Source organism: Perissodus microlepis, chromosome 18, assembly GCF_051167445.1.
Source record: "Perissodus microlepis isolate ML-2025 ecotype Zambia chromosome 18, ASM5116744v1, whole genome shotgun sequence".
Taxonomy (NCBI): Eukaryota; Metazoa; Chordata; class Actinopteri; order Cichliformes; family Cichlidae; genus Perissodus; species Perissodus microlepis.
In genome coordinates this window covers 12,142,751-12,163,421 of record NC_140478.1, presented here as the reverse complement: position 1 = coordinate 12,163,421, position 20,671 = coordinate 12,142,751, and the positions used below count along the sequence as shown (strand labels likewise).

Genomic DNA, 20,671 nt, shown 5'->3' with positions numbered 1-20,671 from the left:
TATTTCTTGACTCTTCGCACTTTTGGGTTCGGAGCAAAAGTCGCACACAAGATTCCGAGTGGTGGCTTGTCTGCAGACGACGGCTTCTCGGTGAGCTCTAAACTTCCAGCAAGCCTTTGGTTCACTTCTTAATTCCGCGTCTTTCTTTTCGCTCTTTCTTTCTTTTCCCGTTCATAACTCCCTGCTCCAACACACAGCCATTTTCCAGCTCAGCACGGTGCAGGGAAGGAGGGCGCGTGGGAACTATATAAGAGTGCGCGGAAAGTGACGAACGTGAGCGGAAACGTCCGAACCATCAGTGAGGGGGTCACCGAATAGACTCGGAGACGAAAAAAAGAAACAAACAAAAAACAAAACGGAAATTTGAAGCAGACAGTCTCCAAATCGTGTGTTTTGAGCTGCATTTAAACTAAAGAAATGTGTTCATGTGAAAAAAGAAAGCGGTGAACCACGCGCTAAATCCATGTGCTGTAATGTGTTAATTAGCGTAAAATACTTGATCATCATCAAATATAAATTATTCTTAAGCACAGCCTTGACTCTCTTGAGCTGCTTTCTTGTAAGTTCTTGACGTAGTCTTTAGGAATAGTTCTCCAGGATTCAGAGCTCTTCTTTGGATGTTGGCTGTAGATGATCCCACACTGCTTCAATGATTTTGAGGTCTGGGCTCTGCGGAGACCAATCCATGACTGATTTGCTTTTCTTCCCAGGGATGCTTTCACTTTGCATTGGCAGTAGGGGTGGAGGAAAAATCTATACAGTATGGTATTGCAATATCTTGCATACAGGAACACCAGATATTGATATTAAATAAATGAAAATACTCTGGAAATACTATTAACAAGAGGGCTCATCTCACCTTATAGAAGGCAACCTTTCCACAAAGAGTTGCTGTCTGGCTTGGACGGACTGCAATCACTAAAGGAAGGTTGTTGGAGGTTTGCAAAAAACTTCTAATTTATAAATACAGGCAGATTGCCAACATGCTGCCATGACTGTGAAGGAGTCTTTATAGATTAGCGGATTCAACTCAGCTCGCTGGCAGCTGGTTGCCTACTGGTGATTCCTACCTGTAATTGGCAGGGTGTTTGGGATCATTGTCATGCTCGAAAACGAAGCTGTTGCTCATTAGATGCATTCCAAATGGTTGATTAAAATCTGAGGCTCCTTTTTGCATTCATAATTCCATCAATTTGATCTCTAACACAGCCTCTGATGAGGTTTCAGTGAACAGTGATGGATCAACTAAAGGGGATAGAGGTATCCGAGTCCTGTATCAGGTCTTTGAGGAACTTTTTCCCATTTTTAAGGACATGATTTTCAGGTTCATCTGCTGTAGTTTTTAGATTTGCTGCTTCTTATTTTGTCTCCCACTGTCCAGTTTCCTCAAATGTTTTAAGGACCTGCTGCATACCATGCTAAGATGTACAAAGTTTTCAGCTACACAACACTGGTTAGACATCTTTTTTTTTTTTTTTTTTTAAATTGGAAAAAGAAAAAAATTCCTTTTAAAATGGTCGGGTACAAGGACTGGACTGAAAATGATTTTTAAAAAAGGAGCCAACACCCCCCCCAAAAAACTTTGAAAAGACCTTCAAAAATCATGGAGAACTATTGCTCCAGAGCACTTAAAGAATTACAAGAAAGTTTGTCTCCTTGGAAGCAAATAATTAAGAAATGGGTGCACAAAGTAAGAAAAACTATAGTTTTTGATACAGTACTGTAAATGTGCAAATATTATTATAGGAGGACAAATGACAAGTGCAACGTCTTGTAGTCTTGGACTTTCCAGTCCTCTGGAAATTCATTTATTTCAAGCACTGTTGAGACAAGAGAATAACAGACAATGTCACACCAGTCTGCACCAGATACCCACATGGTAGGCATTTCACAAAGGGCAGTTTGCCACGTAGAGACAAGGGGGTTGAGTGGTGATGGTGGTGGGGCACACCAATACAAAAACACAAGTGAAAAATGTGAAGGGTGAGGGCTGTTACAGTGAATTTGTCATACACATGAACGCACAAGCCGATCAGAGACAAGGAGTTCACTCTGATGCTTCATTTGATGCAAAATGGGCTGCTGCTCAGACCTGTGCCTGATTTATAAAAGTTTAACAGGGTGACCCAACAAAAGTCATGGGATACTACAATGAAAAATAAAGCAATTCAACACTAAGAACATATTAAAATGTATATTGCATCAGAAATTTAGTGATAAAACCCACATACACACATTTCTCCCTAAAGTACAGTGAAAAAAGGTCTACGTTTTCATTCACACAACATAACCTTTATTCAAGGTTCAATATGCTGAAATTCTTTGAGAAATCCCTTATTTAAATCTCCCTTGACTGCAAAACATAGATGTGAGCCTTCACAAAAAGAGGAACAATCAACAAATTCCTCTTCTCTAACCACTTTGTTTGATTTTTTTTAGTTGCTAATCCAAACAGTTCTTGGAGTAAAACAATACTACTAATAAAAAAAACAAAACAAAAACAAGAACAGGATTAGATGTTTTTTTAAAAGTAAAAACTAGTTAAAGAGTACATAATGGAAAACCAAATACCATTTGTTTATATCTCACCGTAAAAAACAAATTTTAAAGCTGAAAGCCTCAAATTCAAGAATTCAAGGCCTATCCATCAAAACTTCCAAGCTCTCAAATACTAGAGTAAAACCGTGGAGATTTACTGGGATGAAAAAGATGCACAACTCTTAAAAGTCAATCGCAACTTGGGATTAAAGCCATGACACTTAACTCACATCTTACACGAGTCCATCCACCCTTACATTTCACTGATAGCTGTTATAAGGTCCACCATTGTTTATATGATATACAACAGCAAAGGTAATTAGTACTGCAACAAGACTGTTTCCATATCAAAATATACAAAAAGGAGATTACCACTGAATCATTCCTTCATCCACCCAGGGCCTCAGGTCTGCCTCTCCTGCGCCTCCCCTCTCTTTTTTCCCCATACAATAATTTAACAGATTCCACTGAAGTCCACCCACATATTTGCATTGAAATGTAAACATTCATCCATAAAACACATAAAAAAACAAAACAAAAAAAAAAAACAGCCAAGTGAGCCAGATTTGTTTGTTGCATCCACTGTACAATTTCTGAATCCCACAGAGAAAGAGATCACCCTGAAATATAAATGTACTCTCACTGTTACACGGCAGCTATGACTTGTGCAAACACTTCTGCTAGACTACGCTTGTAAGGAGCTGGACGGAGGTTAGGTTCACAAAGGTATCGGAGGTCGGATGCAGCAGCCGGGAAGGTAGCCACAAAGCTTTATCTACACACCTGCGTGTTGATCAGGTTATAATTTAAACAACTTACAGACGGGTGGCAGCACGGATACAAAAACAAAACAAAAAAACAGGACAGCCAGTGGCGGTAGACCCAAGCATACATGAGGCTTCTTATGTGCAACTACAGTACCTATTATTAAGCTAAACCATGCTTTGGCGCCACAGCTTAGCTGACAACTGTTGCAATGTTGTTATTTTTCTTTTGTCCCGATTTGTACATGCCCTGCGTCGAGAAACAATGACTCCGAATCGTCACGATCACAATCCGCATGATAGATTTCTTCAGAGAGGCAGCAAAAAACGTGTTATGGAACTTTTTAGCATATACAGTGCAGGATGAGCACTACAGTCTGTATATGAAACAACACCCCGTTACACACATACACGCACGCACACACACAACAGTATAAAAAAAAGAATCATATGAATATTGCAATATTGACTAATATTATCTTTGTTTTCCCTCCACACCTACTAAGACCACACTGAGAAGTTGTTGCCTGGCTTTTCTCCTGTGCACTTCCTAAAAATAGAACAGCTGAAGCGTCCGAGGCATTTTTAGCAACTTAAAAAAAACAAACAATAAACAAACAAATTAAAAAACAAAACAAAAACAAATAATCATTAAAAAGTCATAAATAAGTTTCTTCGTTTAAAACAACAAATATTTACAATTACATCCGTTAGAGGCGCCACAGTGATTTGAGAACCGAGAGAGAAATCGAGCAACTCTGAAGTAAACATCGTTTGGCAGTCATTAATCTGTTAACAGTGTTGGAGGATGCGTGTGGTACTGAGAAATGCAGACTCTTCTTTGTTTCTGTGATGATGTGGGACTTGGTCACAGTTTTCTGGACACATGCAAGGCCTTTAAATGCAAGTACGATAGCAGGTCAAAGCCTCATCTTCTCTGACCTGTGATCCCTGCGAAATAAAACTGAACAACTAACGCCCTTCTTTGTCTTTTGACTTGGGTTTCTGCGGTGTGGTACCCTGTGATCCCAGCTTGCCGCTGGGTTCCGACTGTGACGAGTTGATCCAGGATGCCTTGAACGCCTTTGACTGTGTGACAGGAAGCGTGGGGCTTAGAGCCGCCTCCTCCAAGTCGTCAAAGTTCACTTCCTGGACCGCCTCCTGTTTCTTGAAGGAGTCTCTGCGCTCTGATAGAGCCAGCTTCCTCATCACCACCATCTCTTTTGAGTGGTTGTTGGTGCTGCGGTGTTGTGGCAAGGCAGCAGAGCGGTGGTGATCGCTGCCTCCGCTGGCTGTGTCCTGGTGGCCTCTCTGTCCTCCAATGTGTAGGCCCTGGCGGCCGTGCTCACCTACGCAAACAAACCCTGTAGCTTTGTCTCCCTCTAGGTCCTCCAGCCCCTCTCCCTCAGACAAGGGCACCTCCATAGTGTGACGTCGGGTGCTGTAAGCCTTCCTATCTCCGTGGTAACCCCCAGTCATCTTGTCACCAGTCAGTTTCTCTGCTGACTGAACTCTCTTGAGCAGCGGTGAGCGCGGCGGTTCTGCGCTGCGAGGACGCACAGAATGACGAGCGATTGTAGGAGGTGACAAAGTCTTGCCGTGAAAACTGTGCAGGGACTTGGGGTGACTTGGGAGGCTAGATGGCGAGCATTGGGGAGAAAGAGATTGGGGTGGTGGGATACAGGCCAGAGGCGAAGGAGGGATGCTGCTGGTGGACTTGCAACGACCAGCTTTTGTGTAGCGACCCAAGACGTGAAGAGAACTGGGACGAGCCTGTGGTACGGGTGAGTTTGGAGAGCTGGAGCAAGGAGAAGAACTTGAATCTAACAGAAAAAAAGAGTTTAGATTTAGTGGATACACTTCCTCCAGAAAGAGACAACTATATCACTACAAGAACGATCGTCCTCTTCTCTCACCTCCAGAGTGGTCAGGGGCTGGGGAGCGACAAGGTGTTGAAGGCCCAGGAGAGAGGCTTTGTGTTGGTGAGCCAGAGAGGCTGTCACTAGATGATTGGTGGAACCCCGAAGAGAAGCTACGACTGCTCTGCATGGGTGGAGGCGGTGTATGCTTAGACAGCTTCTTCAAGATGCTGCGTCGTCTGCTACAAAAGTAAATTAATAAAAAAATAAATTAAAAAAAAAAGCAAATTTACATCATTTACATCTGAGACAAGGAGCCAACTCGTGTTACTGTAATGCTGATCAAAGCTTCTCTAGGAGCATCACTCCATCTCTCTTACAAAAAGCTTTTCGGAGGCTTTAAGGTTTTTAATGCACGAATCAGACTTGCAGAATGAAAAAAAAAAAAAAAAAAAAATCACAATTTTTTTTCCATTTGCCGACTTTATAATTGTAAAATCAGCAAATAGGAACTCTGCTATTTATCTGAGATCTAACATGAGGCTTCAAGCGGGAGTAAAACATGTCCAATTCTTCAGTATGATTTCATTCTTGCCCGTGTACCTGTCTTGTCCGTCCTTCCTCTTGCTCTTTTTGCTCCGCCGGGCCATCTTGGCCTTGTAGCTCGCTTTTCTAGCAGGTCCAACCTTGATAGACGTGTTCTCCAGAGCAGTGGTTTGGAGGGTCACCTTGTTGCCACTCTGTCGCAAAAAAATAAAATAAAATAAAAAATTGAAATTTCTATTTAAATTCTTTCTTTAATTTGACAGTTTTAATCTTCCATACATTATAATGATCATTTTAAAAAAGCAACAAAAAAACAACAACACGTTATCCACATACCTTAAGCAAAAGCTCCACCACCTCAGTGTGTACGAGACCCTGGACCGACTCTCCGTTGACGTGAGTGATGAGGTCACCTGCCCTCAATCCTGCCTCGTGTGCAGGACTGCCCTCCTCAACGCACTAGATCCAAACAGACACAACCTCACAATTACTGGTAAAGCAACCATCTAAATGGCTGTTGCTGTGTTTCACCTATGCAATTAGTAAAACTAGTGTTTTTGGTTTACTTAGTTTAAACTTGTTGTGTGAAAAAAATGCCACGTATAGTAACAAAGTATCACGGCAGCATAAAGGTTTCATGAATAAAGGTATGCTTCTTGAAGAAATTTAAGAGAGGTCGCTGAGTCTGCTGACTTGATTTCATCAGGCAGCTTGTCCTACAGCTTCAGGGCTCTGACAGTGAGTGCACCTACAATTTTCAACCCCACCTCAGGACCAGATGAGAGTCAAGCGTTTGTGAATGTTAAGGTATATACAGACTCATATGAAACTAATTAGAGCATCTCTGAACCTTGAAGCAGACCATAGTGGGTGCCACTCCTGTTCCTGAACAGAAAACTGAGGCTACAATTCACACAGGTTTACCAAAACTGGCCAACAGAAGATTGGAAAAATGTTGGGTGATGAGTCTCAATTTCTGCTGCAACGTTCAGATGGTTGACAAAGCATCGATCCATCATGCCTTATAATAACGGTTCAGTGTGGTGTAATGGTGTGAGGAATATTTTTTTGGCTGCTTGGGCCTCTTAGTACTGACTAAGCATCGTTTACATGCAGCAGCCTGTCTGAGTATTGTTGTTGACCATGTCCATCAAATTATGACCACAGAGTACCCATTCTCCTATAAAGTGAAAGGCTATGAAGAGGCTTTTATAAAGGCATTTTTTTTTTTAAAAAGAGTTAGGAGGGTCAATTTGTGGGGTTCTATGAGTCTGACTATTGGCTTTCTGGTTGAGTGAAGCAGCTGTTGTCAAATCACAAGAATGTAAAACGAATCATACCAAATTGCATAAGCTTTGTTTAAAACCTCAGTTCAGTAAAAGAAAAAGTTTGACATGTTCCAACAGGAAACCAGCAGATGGCACAATTTCTTTGCCATGTGCTGGAAACTATTTTCAGTCATTTGGTTTTAAATTATACCTACGCATACCTAAAAACTAGCAAACAGTCTCTCAGTGTTTGCATGTTGCTGAGCTTGGTGATGCTGATTTCACTCATTTTTAGGGCCAGCGCAGAAAATGAGGCCATAAAGTTATTTAAACATCTATGCTTTTGATTCCCAATATAGTATAAATCTAGTCAGTACCAGATAAGATCACATACCCAGACCATGTGATGAACGGTGTAGACGTCACTGTCTCCCATGTAGACTCTGATGGCTCGCAGCGCAAACCCAAACCTTTTCCCAGAGCTGTGGATAACCACCGGAGGCCTGAGGCAGCTGACATTGACGGACAGATCGCGGCTGGGAGACGAGTCTCTGGACGAGGGGTTGGATGATAGGGACAAAGAAGATTTGGGGCTCGTAGGAGGACCTCCTGAGTCATCTAGTTAGGAGCAAAAGAGAAGCAGGAAGAAACACAGCTGAGTCTTTATAAAGTGTAAGCACTACTGTTTTTAAAATGCTGCATCCAGTAATTAAAACCAAACAAACACTGTTCTAATCTTGACTTCAATATAAATAATGTGCTTTACAATAATTACACAATATTAGGCTGTAGAGGGCACTGTGAACACATGAACACTTGTTTCTTGTCACCATTTTCTTTTAATTCCAAACACTTTCTATAATGCATTCATCCTGCAAAGATACCTGGGGTAATGATGAGTGAAAGGCCAGAGACTGACGCAGACTTGGGGACTTTTCCAGAGGGGGACCTGGGTTTCTCTGGGGTCTCTAACTGATGTGCGATGCGTCGAGATGCCCCCCTCCTGAAGGATGGCCTCGTACCTGTGCTGTTGCTCCGGAGACGGATGCGGCGCAGGTTGGAAACCATCCCATCTACAATAGTGGGTACAATGTGTGAGTACTAGTGTTTCACAGCAGCAAAAAAAAAAAAAAAAAAAAGTAGATAAGGTAGTTTCTGCATTTATTATACTCTATAATACTCTTACCCTCCTCATCAGCAGGGATGGCAACTCGAGGCATGATGTCAAAGCTCTGGGTGTTGTTCATTACCAGTGGGCTGGTGCTGCGTTCCGACTGAGAGGAGCTGGATGACGCACGTGGACGGAGACTGAGAAAGATAAAGGTAAAACGCAGGTCCAATAAAAATGCAGATTTTAGTTAAGTTTCTCTTTTAGAAATTGGGCAGTAAACAACAGTTTCCTTCCTAACTACACAATAAATGTCTTTCAACAATAAAAACAAGAAGAACTGACACTACTTTTTTTAAAAAGGGCATTACATATAGGGCTGCAACGAGTCACTGAGTAATGTGAATGGTTCAATTATTTGAAATAAAAAAAAAAAATGCTTGACGCACATTCTTTGCTTCGATGCACGCGGCTCTGTGGTAAACGATTTAACATTTAACAAAAGCGTTTAACATTGATAACACAACAACAATAGTGATGATGACACAGTTTAACAGGCTGATACTGAGATGTTGAGCTCAGGTTTAGTGAAAGACAAAAGTGTTTCTAGTGTCCAAAACAGCAGCTCTGTTCCTGTAATCACCATTAAAACCATTACTGGGAAACAGCTAGCAAGATTCCTTCATTGAAGCACCTGATCAACAAACTCAGACATTAAGAAAGGTCTCTTCATCCACCACCATTTATTTTACACAGCAAAAAATCAGCTCTAAAGCTACAGAAGTAAAGCTACATTAAAATAGGAAGATGAGCTGAAGGCTGACTCCAGCCGTCCTTTTTATATGGAAGCAGTAAACATCTAAAGGGGGGCATGGGGTGTTCTTATGTCAAGGCTTTTACTAAATTAATAAAATAATCAATAGCTGCAGCCCTAAATATTTTATTCGAAAACTGCAGCAAAATGAGCTTATTTGGTATTTTGTAGTTTTTATCAATTTTCTTCTTAGATATCCTGTTTCTCTTTTATGGTTTAATGGTTCACTCCATTCAGCACCACACAGGGAGGCTTCAGTAAACGCTGAATGGATATATCACTTGTGTTTACACCCGTGGGCAATGTAAAGGCCTCCATCTGACATGCATGCAAGAAAACATCCAACTGGGGGAACTTTAGAATGGCTCATTGGTTTAATACAAAACGACGTGAAAAGACCTCTATAAAATTTGCCCTTTTGAAATAGTCTCTCGTATTGGGTTGAAGCGTTTCCTATTATATTTTGTGAATACGGAGAGGGCTGTGATAGTTTTGTTCTCATAATAAGGACATCACTCTCCCTCGTTCCATGCTCTCACCTCCCCCTGTGTCCATCTGCCCTCTTGTCTCCACTCGCCAAATGTTTGTGTCCGTCACCAGGGGAAAGGACTCCCCTGCCCTCCCATCGGTCCTCTTTCTCCTCGCTGTGGCTTCGGTCTGATGACGACAGGCTCAGGTTGGATGGAGTGGAGGTGGACAGGTGCTCTGTGCTGCTGTACACCTGGAGTTTAAGAGGAAAAAGGTGGCATGGATTAAAGAAGAAGGGATTTTCTTTTATCCTACAAACAACCAGAGGTATTTCATTAACCAAATGACAACACCAAAACAAAAAGTCTTGCTTTGTTCCATGAACCAGGTATTAATATTGATTATAACTCATGAGTAGTAACGAGTACCTTGCTGAAGCGGTGGGCTACAGAGGAGAACTGTCGTAGCTCCAGAGATGATTCATCATCATTTGTTTCATCGTCATCTGAGCCCAGATGACAGTATCGCTCTGATCGGGCTGGAGGGAAACATGGTGGCATGCAATAAATGATCACAAACTGGGAACAGTTTCCTATCCAAATTAAAATTACCACCATGCTGTATTGCTACAAATTTAGCTCATAAAAGCATCCATTTTCTGAGAGCTCATTTCCAAATGAACGTCTCCTCACAGGTTTTTAACAATGCAGTGCGTCTACTTCATAAAAGGCCCACAGTTAGTAAATCCACATACTGTCAAAGTAGCTGGTGTCCTCCTCGCTCTCTAGCTGTGGGATGAATTCAGCTTTCTGCCTCAGGAGACCGTTCCAGTCCAGGCCAAGGAAGAAATTGTGCATCTTTACCTCAGTGGCCCCACCTGGAGAAAGAAGTTATTAAACTCAAATATGGGCATCGAGGTCCCCAGACTTGAGTCTGAGCTTGTCTGATCCCCAGCCAGACTCTTTGTTGCACTGAGGCGCCTTGAGGCATCTGTTGCCATGATTTGGTGCTATAAAAATAAAACTTAACTGAATTTCATTCCATTCTCCTGGTCTCTGGCTTTATGCTTATTGTAAAACTAGTTTGCTGCTATTTTCTATAAATTCAAGTTAATTAATAAGAAAATTTAAAAACAAGCATTTAGTGCTGTAGTGCTGTGCAACATAGGACAATAAGACATTAAATGTCAAGTCTCCGTCAGGTTTAAATGTCAAGAGTAAAAATGAGTTTTCAAATAACTTAAGTGTAACGGACTGCTTCAAAGTTTACCTGCAGTTACAGCAAAGGCCTGATCTGTGGTTTAACCAGCTTCCCGGTACAACCAAAAGCGTCTGGTCAGCTGACCTTAATGATCTTTTGAAAGTGTGCATAATTAAAAGGCCTGAAAAGTAAAGAGGTCCTAATCCATACAGTGACCTAAACACAAACAAAGTGTAAAGTGTAAAAAAGTCAAAACAGAGGAAATTTAAAGTCTAAAACATTTAAGTCAGAAAGCTCCAGAGAGCTTATTGATTACTGTGAACTCGTCGACCTCTCTGTCTCTATGGGAAGTCTATGGGAAACAATTTTATCAAGCCTGGTTAATGTAAAATTCTATTAATGAATAATCTGCCAAATAAACACACAGAAGACCTCAAATCCTTCCTTATACCTGTGCCAACTTTATTTAAATTCTTAAAATTAAATTCCTCCACATGAGGCCTTGTGCAGACTATGACCTCCTGGTAAGACGCCCAGTGAGACATCTGTCACAAAAAGCATGTTTTTGCCTTTTTCTGGCCACCTCAGAGTCACACTGTCCCGAGGCCCAGAGAAGGTTTTTCATCCATCAGCAATCATGCTGTCACCAACCTGTTCCCAGGCGCTCCAGAGGGTTCTGCCTCAAAAGTCTGGTGATAAGGTCCTGAGCATCAGCTGGCAGGGCATCCTCTCCATCCGGCCAGATAATATCATCTGAACACAGGAGTGAATGCAACGAAGGGAATTAAAGGTATCTACAAAGCCCAGGGGACTGATGTGCCAAAATACAGAGATCTATTGCAGAATTTTGAGCGAGAGGATGACAAATGGATTGGATTTACGTGTATAAAAATAACTAACTATGAGTTCAATTGAAAGATTTCCTACCATTAACCACTTGACCAAAGAGCTGCTCTGGTGTGTCTCCAAAGAAAGGCACACAGCCCACTAGGAACTCATAAAGAATGATCCCCATGGCCCACCAGTCCACAGGCTTCCCATAGCCCTGCCTCAGGATCACCTCTGGAGCGATATATTCTGGAGTACCACACACCTGTAGACAGGTTTTTAAAAAAAAAGAGTTAAAGAGAAAAGGTGGATTTTAGATAAGCTCAAAATCAGAGGAGATGAAAAAAAAAAGACAAGCGAGAAGAGACAAACCTGCTTGTCAATGAATTCTCTAGTATCCTTTTCAATGTGTCCTTCATACAAGTTGGTTGTCATGTTCATTAGGCCAATCTTTGAAAGTCCAAAGTCTGTCAGTTTAATATGTCCCATGGAGGTGATCAGCAAACTACAAAGGAAGTAAGCACAGAAATGTTTCATGTTACATCAAATGCTTGCCCTCAAAGCACTGGAATTTCATCTTTAGAGAAAAAAAATATCAAAGACTCAAAGTTTGAGAATATTCTGCTCTATCTTCAGAAAGATTCCATCTCCCTACAGATCACTGCAAGTTTAAAAATGATGAAAGCTTTTAAGTTATTTAGCGGTGCCTTAAGTTCACAAGAAATATGGGGGAGGGGGGAAGGAATAAGAATATTCTCCTTGTTCATCCGTTTGCCTGACTCACTTGTCAGGTTTGAGGTCTCTGTGTACAATGCCATAGTTGTGAAGGTACTCTAAAGCCAAGACAGTCTCAGCAAAATACATCCTGGCCATGTCCACAGGCAGAGGTCCACCGATATTCTTCAACAGATTGGCACAATCTCCACCTTAAAAACACAAATGAGGCCACCATGAAAAACGCTTTCAGGTCAGGTGACTTAGACTTAAAGGTGTACCTTGTATGGTAGATATATAAGAGCTTGGTGTGCATGTGTCTCTATGTGTCTACAGTCTGAGCCAACTGTACCTTCCACATATTCCATAACCATGCACAGGTGCCTCCGTGTCTCAAAAGAGCAGAACATGGAAACCACAAATGGGTTTTCAGCAAAGGTGAGGATGTCTCGCTCTACGAACACCTGTTGGATTTGATTTCTAAGGATCAGATTCTGCCTGTAGATCTTCTTCATAGCAAAACGCTGACGAGTGTCTTTGTGGCGCACCAGAAATACGGCCCTATGTGAGAGAACAGAGGCAAAAGGAAGGGGAGAGGCAATGACAACACAAAGAGAGACAGAATAAATAATCAGCAATCAACAACAAAGAAAGCAGGGAGATAATACAAAGAAAATCAATTGTGGGAATCACATAGTGGTAAATATCAGTTCAGACTGGAAATGAAACTGCCCTGACTAATTCCAGCCTGAACACAAAAATACTACAAAAACACATCCACATTTTAGTTTCCACTTTTATTTAGATCTCTGTGGTTCTCGGTGCGACTGACTCAGTCAAACGCAAACAAAGAAGTCTGTCTTACTCACCCATAGGCGCCGTTGCTAATGAGCTTTATAGTCTCAAAGTCGCTTTCCAGTGGTTTCCTACGAGGAGGGGTGCAGGCTGCACGGCTCTGAATCACGCAAATCCCAACGAGAGAGAAAGAGAAAGGGGGAGAGGAAAAAAATTACAGCTGCTGTGTTACTTTTGGAGAATTTTTTTCATGTTAACGAGAGCTCCATTTATCACTTAAATAGCATTGAATCAAGAATACTCTGCATGCTCTGCCAAATGGCATTTAATATTTCTTTGGTGCATATGCCACAGCCGTCAAGTTCGTCACCCACCACAGTTAATCCTGTCACAGACACAATTCAGCTCTGCTTTATCAACTGGCGCATCTTTTATGCATGCAAGACAAAGTGCTAGAGAAAAATGATTTAAAAAACAAAAAAACAACAACAAGAATGATGCAAAGAGTATGCCAAATCCACACAGCGAAAGGCTGAAGGCTGGGATTTTGGGAACCTGCTAATACATCCAGTGCTGTGGAAAGGTATTTGCCTATTCCAAACTTCTTAGGTTTTTCACATATGCGTCACACTTCAATGTTTCAGATCCAACACATTTTAATATTAAACAAAGACAACCCAAATTTTCTTAATTATGATTTCATTCATTCATTAAGAAGAAAAAAAACTATCCAAACTTGCCTGGCCCTGTATTTAAAAAAAAATACAGGGCTCCCTAAACCTAATAACTGGTTGTGCCACCCCTGGCAGCAAGAACTGCAATCAAGTGTTTGCTATAAGTGGCAAAGAGTCTTTCACATTGTTGTGGAGGAATTTTGGCCCACTCTTCTTTGCAGAATTGTTTTATTTCAGCCACATTGGAGGGTTTGAGCATGAACCGTCCAATGAACGGCCTGTTAAAGGTCATACCAAAATATCTCAGTCTGATTGAAGCCCAAACTTTGACTAAGCCACTCGAGAGCTTTTATTATGGTTCAAGCACTACAAGTGCAAAAGCGCTTTTGTATCTGCTCTATTTATCATTTTGTTTTGGTGTTATTGAGCCATTCGGAGGTGGACTAGCTGGTGTGTTTTGAATCATTGTGCTGGTACATAACCTAGGTGATCTTTGGTTTACGCCATGAACTAATGGCCAGACATCCTCCTTCAGGATTTTCTGGTAGAATCTCTTTATTATTGTTGAATCATAACCTCTGACCTTAACTGAGGCAACTGAGGACTGCATGTCTTTAGATGATGTTCTAGTTTTTTTTGTGATAAGTCCTCAATGCAGGTCACTCCTGGGAACGTTCACCATTGTTCCAAGTTTTCTCCATTGTGGATAATGGCTCACACTGTGGTTCACTTTGGCAAACTTTCCAAACTAGCAGATGTCAGTGACTTTTTTTCCCCTCGGCTGTTTCTTTAAATTGTGACATGATGTGCTACTTTTTGAGATCTTTTAGCCCGTCTCATTTTGATGGACAGCTTCTATTTAAGTGATTTTTTGATTCAGCAGGTCTGGCCGTAACCAGGCCTGAATGTAGCTTGTGAAATGAAATTCAGTTTTTCAAAAAAATGTGGTTAATCAGTTAATTTGTTATTTAAGGGGGCAATTACTTTTTCACAGAGGGTTAGGTAGGTTTAGAAGTGTTTAGTAATAAAATTTCTTTGATGATCATTTATGTGTGACAGATATGGAAAAAAAAAACCCTAAGAAATCAACACCGTATCAACAAAGGTTGCCACTCGGTGACTTAAAAACTAGTAAGAGAATCTTAAAGCAAATAAATCTAATCTAAAGGATGTGGAATATTTTTAAAATAGGTGAGACATGAGCGCCATCTGTTCTTCCTGGGTCACTTTAGGGTTCACTGTATGTATTTGGTAACCGTTTAATGTAAGCTTATACCTGTGCAGATGTTGCCTCTCCAGTGTCATCAGACTCTCTGCTCGCTGATCTGTGAATCGGGCTAGTATGCTCCAAATGAACCATCTCTGTAACGTCAGCAGACAAAACAGATCCAACTTTATTAAACGCCAGTGCGAATCAAGTTAAAAATCACAAAACTGTCACTGTATCTTACGAGATTAGTTCACAATGATTTATTTAAGCTAACTGCATTAGGGTTTTCAAATTTATCTGAAGTAAGCAATAATGAGATAAAAATACATTTTTTTTAATTTTTTTTTAAATCTGCACCTTCCAGGGGGTCTCTGGTAAGGCCCAGCTGGCTGATTATGTATCTGGGAATATCAGTTTTGATGCCTTGTCCTACTTTGGCTTGACCCTCTGCAGCCTCCAAACGTTGGTAAAACTCCTCTGGATCAAACTCCTGGATTCAAAAATATAAAAAAATAAAGGAAAGACATAGTTCAGGTTTCACTCAAATATACATTACTTTGTTGACATAATATGTAGAAAAGCTTCAACTATTACATCGGGAAACGATGGATCAAACATTGTAATACAATTAAAAATGACAGAAAAATGTTTCTGCTCCAATCTGGGCTTTTTTTCTGGCCTGTAAAACTGGAGCATCACTGGCACCTTACTAACAACAGACCCAGGCTAGCAAGGTGAACTTGGCTTAGTAAACAGTAAGATGGGTTATTATTACTGCACAAATTAATCGCTACTACAAGATGCCAACATCATGTATGAGTCAACTTTCACACATGCATCTAAGCCAGCGGTCCCCAACCCCCGGGCCTCGGACCGGTACCGGTCCGTGAGTCATTTGGTACCGGGCCGCGAGAGTTGAGGCTCAGGTGTGAAATGTATGATTTTCAGGGTTTTTATCGGTTTTCAGCGTTATTTTGTTATCGTTTTTATCGTTAACTTGGTTTTCCTGGGTCTTTTCACGTGTGTTATGAATAAATCTTCTTTTTTTCGGTACCGGTACTAGTTTTATTTTGTTGTATTTATCCGCGACACCTTAAAGGCCGGTCCGTGAAAATATTGTCGGGCATAAACCGGTCCGTGGCGCAAAAAAGGTTGGGGACCGCTGATCTAAGCTGATGGACATAGTGTTATTACGTCACTCATAAACCTGTGATTATTACTGCGTCTGTCATTGAGTCTTACCAGACACTCCAACAGCCTGGCAGGCCTGGAGATGATGATGAGAATCTTCTTGACCAGTTTGGTGATGATGGTCACCTCCTCGCTCTCTGAGCGCTCATACGCCTAAACCGAACAAAAAGTGATGGATTATTATAGTGACCTAATCCATTTGACAAAAGCCATGAGCCACCACAACTCATCCAAAGAAGCTGTCTGCACTTGTCGGGTGATATTTTTAGCATCCATTTCATCCCCTTACATTGTCTGGTGGTGATTCAAGGGCTCAAGGGCTGGTCTTTCAACATGTTGAATCAATACTCACTGCATGCTCTGCCAGGCTTATAAATAATGGAAAAACATTTGACTTTTTAACACTCATTCTTGCTTATCTAAATCCAACAGCGCCTTGCCTTGATCAAACCGCAGGTTCAGAAAGTGTATGATAGAGGTGGTGAAACAGTCAGAGGAGCGATTAGTCAGCAGTCAGTTTAAAACAAACTCTTGCCCTGCTAAACACAGAAAAATCCACTAAAAAATTGTAAACACCTTTATGAAAAAGCAACACTAGCAAGAAACTCAACATATGCCTTTTAGCATGTGGAGAAGGGTCAAAACAATTTCTGTGGCCACAAAAAATATATACTAATTAAAGAAATTATTATATGACAAAATAATCATTTAAACCACTGTTTTGCTGTAGAATACACAATCCTTACAAAACTGAACACTTGACCACTGCACACCCCTATGTAATAACACAAAATGACAGAACATTATTGACGGATGGAGTGGAATCAGCAGAATATTAACAGAGGAAATGGGCCTTTTCATTTCAATGTTCAGTGTCCTCAGTGCTGCTGTAGTACAGCATGCAATGTCCCAGAGGGCAATCTGAGCTACCAACAATAACACCAGCTAGAAACATCTTAGAAAGAACCAACACTCCCTGACTGTTTGAAAAAGAAAAGAAGAGAAAAAAAAATTCTCTGTATGAAAAAGATGAAAAATCATTTACTAAAGATGAGAGACACCCACCTCATGCAACAGCTTCTCCAATTTCTCCTGCAGCTCCATGAAGTACCTGGAGGTCACCAGGCCATTCTGGGACTTGTCCAGACAGTCTCTGGCGAGCTCCACCAGCTGGTGCTGAATGAATCCAAGCACACCATCAGCCAGGGGCAGAGCGGTGTCCGGGGAACACTCTGCAATGATGTCGAGCAGCCGACCCTCCATCTGGGCCGTCGCCTGGGAAACAAAAATGAAAGCCTTCGTTCAAACCAGTACTGCATACATTTCTAACCCATTTAGTGAGCAGTTGAAGATTTTAACTTTGATTATGAGACTTTCACACAGAAAGGGAGCTACCTTAGGAAAACGTTCTTTATAGACGTGATTCATCATGACAATCTCATTGTCAAACACCCCACAGGTCCGTCCAGGGCTTCACAGAAAGAAGACAAAGGAGAAAAAAACAAAAACCAGATAAAAAATATTACAAATGTCGATATTTTTTTGAACAAATGCCATTAACAAATAATGGAGACCAAACTAAAATAAAATGAAAAACAACTGAACTAAGTGGCAAACTGAACTGATGAAATCAACATTTATATCTTTACTGAACAGCCATACACACAACAAGCTATAACATTTTATGACTACATTAACAATTAAAGTGTTGACTAACATTCTAGGTCATACAAACAGCGTGTTTGACATAATTCAGATCAGGCTCTCATGTGCACCATCCACGACCACACGTGTTGCACCCAGAGGGTTTCGGTTACACGCAGGGGTCTTTTTAAACCCTCCTTACAAGTTCCAAATCAATGTACTGTCAGCACAAATGTTAAAAATAACAGTCCTGGGTGCTCCCTTACACTACGTTGCATACTAAAAATGACAATAATGTCAATATGCGACATGAACTTAACTCGTTCTGGGTAACCACAACAGTTGCACACGCGGTATGAATTTATTTCAGGGTAATGGCAACTGCTTAGACCACTCGGAACTATTTTGAGGCTGCAAGAAATCCTTTTACACAACTTGTAGAGCAAATTTAGAACAACGGCGACACATGTCAATCAGCTGCTGTTGATTTAGATGCATCATTAACAACTATGCAAAGGTCAGGTAAAACCCAAGGGGGAGATTTCTCTCCGATGTAATTGCTAGAGTTACCCAGATGTACTTATAGAGTATTAGTGTACACATGCAGTGCGAATTACTGCATGTGGCACAGGCATGGACACGTCACCAAAAAAGCAACCACATCAACAGGCTGCCAAAATCCTCCCCAGCCTGTCATAAAAACTCTACAGCAACCTCAAAACAGCCTGCCATTGCAGCTATTCAGAGGGATGAGTCCAGCAATGCCAAATGATGAGGAAAAGTTTTTATTCTAATCCAGGGGATCACGCACAAATGGCACAGAGGGTTTTTCCAGAGCCACATTAAATAATTATCCCAACATATTCTTTCCAGACAGTATTTAATTCATGTTTTTATAATCATGTGCGAAATATCTCCTGAAAAACCATTAAGCCTACTTTTGTTAGACTGGGGTGGAGTGGCAGCCTCACCAAACAGGGCAGTGCTCATTCACATACAACTTTACAATGTTCTAAAGAGAGCAACTACAACTACTTAAGGTGGCAAGCTTTGTGAGCTTAAACCTTAGCACAGTCTATCTCACATTTGCTGTTTACCTGTTTAACAGGTAAAGTTATTTTATTTACTATAAGCTTTGATTACTTGGTGAGTATGTAGTAAAGCAGCAGGAACGGGTAGCATGTTAGCCACGCTAGTTACAAGTTTGAGGTTTTCATTTTATACCCCGTTAGCAGATCTTCTCTTTCTGTTGTGAGAAAATGTGCATATTTAAAAAAAGAACATACTTTTTTTTTTAAGGGAAAATTTAGAGCACAGTTCAGTTTAAATATGGCACATATGATCACACCAGTGAAGAGAAACCTTTAGTTGAAACTACAATTTAGCAGCACAAGACCACAACAAGTGGCGCTCTTTTCAACTAAGATCAGGAAACTAAAGCTACAATTCAAATAAGCTCAACATCAGCCGATGAAAAATGATGCCTGGTCTGATGACTGGTGTGAACATGATAAAGAGCTCGCTGTATTCACCAAATCTCAACTAGGGATGGGTATCGTTCAGGTTTTATCTGATACCGGTGCCAAATCGGTACTTTCGAAACGGTGCCGGTGCTTAAACGGTGCTTAAAGAATAGAGAACACAAACTTTGTCCAAAAACCTCTTATGTTTTCATTTTTAGCAGTCTCTTTTTTTCTGCAAAATGATAAGCACCGTCCAGCCCCACGCACGGGGCGATCCGCGCTAACTCGCTAATGGAGATTTACCACACCCGCAGCAGATGTGCTTGTTGTGAAGTCTTGCAGCAAGCTATCAAATACGGTGCATTTCTCGGCTTTTAAAAAAACGCTATGCGTCGCCAGGTGTTTCATCAGATTCCAGGTGTCACCTCCTTTGCACAGTATCACCTTAAAGCACTTGTTGCAGGCTGCTGAGTTTGCATCTTTTACTGTGAAGTACAGCCAGACTTTTGACCGCTTCGCCTTGGGCATTTTTAATCTGTAGCTCTGCTCTAAAAGAACATACGTACCTGGGCCCGCCTACTATCCTTGGAAAAGTCAAATGATTGGCTAGAATCCAAAGTGTATGACTTCTCAGGAAGAAAAAAAAAAAAGCACCAAAATAAAGCACTGAAATGTGCGCTGCTTTTCGGTCTGTTTACTACTGTTTATGTCAGAACCAGTGCCATTAACGGTACCCATCCCTAATCTCAACCCAATGGAGCTTTGTATCATGGACGCACAGCAGACAATTTTGCAGCAACGGAGTGATGCTGTCATGCCAATATGGACCAAATTCTCTGAGCAATGTTTCCAGCACCTTGTTGACACTAAACCATGAAAATTTTAAGGCAGTTGTGAAGGCAAAGAGGGTCCAATGAAGTACTATTAAGGTGTATCTAATAAACTGATATGTAAGGGTATATAGAATGTACAGTTAGTATAATAAGCCTTTAATAGCACAACAGTTTTATCTTTGTGCTTAAGTGGTGTGTGTGGTAAGCTGCTGTATACAACTGCTACTGCAGCACATAATTAAATCTACGAGACTGAAGCCAGTTGGGGGGATTTCGGTTCCACCCTTTCAAAACAAACGGCCCAGTGAAGTATGACAGAAATGTTTGTGTAACAGAGACAGTCTATATGCTGCATCAGCATATAGTATAGGAAAGCTACCTGAGACTGCGTGAGCGGACCCTGACAGGGGGCATGGGGTGGGCTCCTTCTTCATCTGCCACACTTTCTGGGCTCGGAAAATGTTTGAAGAGGAAGTGAAGATCCTCTTGCGTGGGCTGAAAGGGCAACTGGTGCAACAACTCCTGTGAAGAAGAGGACTGGGAGGGAAAAGTGGAGAAGAGAAAAAAAACAAAAAAAACAACAACAGGGAAGTAGGGTCAATGGTTAAGTTGCATTTATTGATTCTTTTTTAAACAAAATAAAAAACAAAACAAGCAATCAACCACTGCCACTACCACTCTTATCTATTTTTATTTAAATATTCATACATAGGCGGGGCTGTGCTTTGATTATATAACATCCTGTGTTAAAAGG

At 41.1% G+C, this 20,671-nt stretch overlaps 1 protein-coding gene across 4 annotated transcripts in view; it reads right to left on the bottom strand.

Moving 5' to 3' along the window:
* Positions 1-1,771: 1,771 nt before the first annotated feature.
* mast3a (microtubule associated serine/threonine kinase 3a) overlaps positions 1,772-20,671 on the bottom strand; it is a 31,459-nt gene continuing 12,559 nt past the window's right edge. For all 4 annotated transcript variants that reach the window (XM_084911872.1, XM_084911870.1, XM_084911871.1 and 1 more), the window contains 22 exons: positions 20,297-20,454; positions 17,373-17,448; positions 17,043-17,252; positions 16,029-16,130; positions 15,144-15,276; positions 14,853-14,938; positions 12,977-13,062; positions 12,460-12,668; positions 12,178-12,319; positions 11,766-11,898; positions 11,493-11,658; positions 11,217-11,318; positions 10,120-10,242; positions 9,794-9,903; positions 9,437-9,618; positions 8,162-8,283; positions 7,860-8,048; positions 7,370-7,593; positions 6,044-6,166; positions 5,765-5,901; positions 5,219-5,403; positions 1,772-5,125 (listed from right to left, as the gene is read on the bottom strand). In XM_084911872.1, the coding sequence (XP_084767998.1) occupies positions 4,275-5,125; positions 5,219-5,403; positions 5,765-5,901; positions 6,044-6,166; positions 7,370-7,593; positions 7,860-8,048; positions 8,162-8,283; positions 9,437-9,618; positions 9,794-9,903; positions 10,120-10,242; positions 11,217-11,318; positions 11,493-11,658; positions 11,766-11,898; positions 12,178-12,319; positions 12,460-12,668; positions 12,977-13,062; positions 14,853-14,938; positions 15,144-15,276; positions 16,029-16,130; positions 17,043-17,252; positions 17,373-17,448; positions 20,297-20,454 (3,849 nt within the window). In that variant the 3' untranslated portion in view covers positions 1,772-4,274. The remainder of the gene's footprint in view (positions 5,126-5,218; positions 5,404-5,764; positions 5,902-6,043; positions 6,167-7,369; positions 7,594-7,859; positions 8,049-8,161; positions 8,284-9,436; positions 9,619-9,793; positions 9,904-10,119; positions 10,243-11,216; positions 11,319-11,492; positions 11,659-11,765; positions 11,899-12,177; positions 12,320-12,459; positions 12,669-12,976; positions 13,063-14,852; positions 14,939-15,143; positions 15,277-16,028; positions 16,131-17,042; positions 17,253-17,372; positions 17,449-20,296; positions 20,455-20,671) is intronic.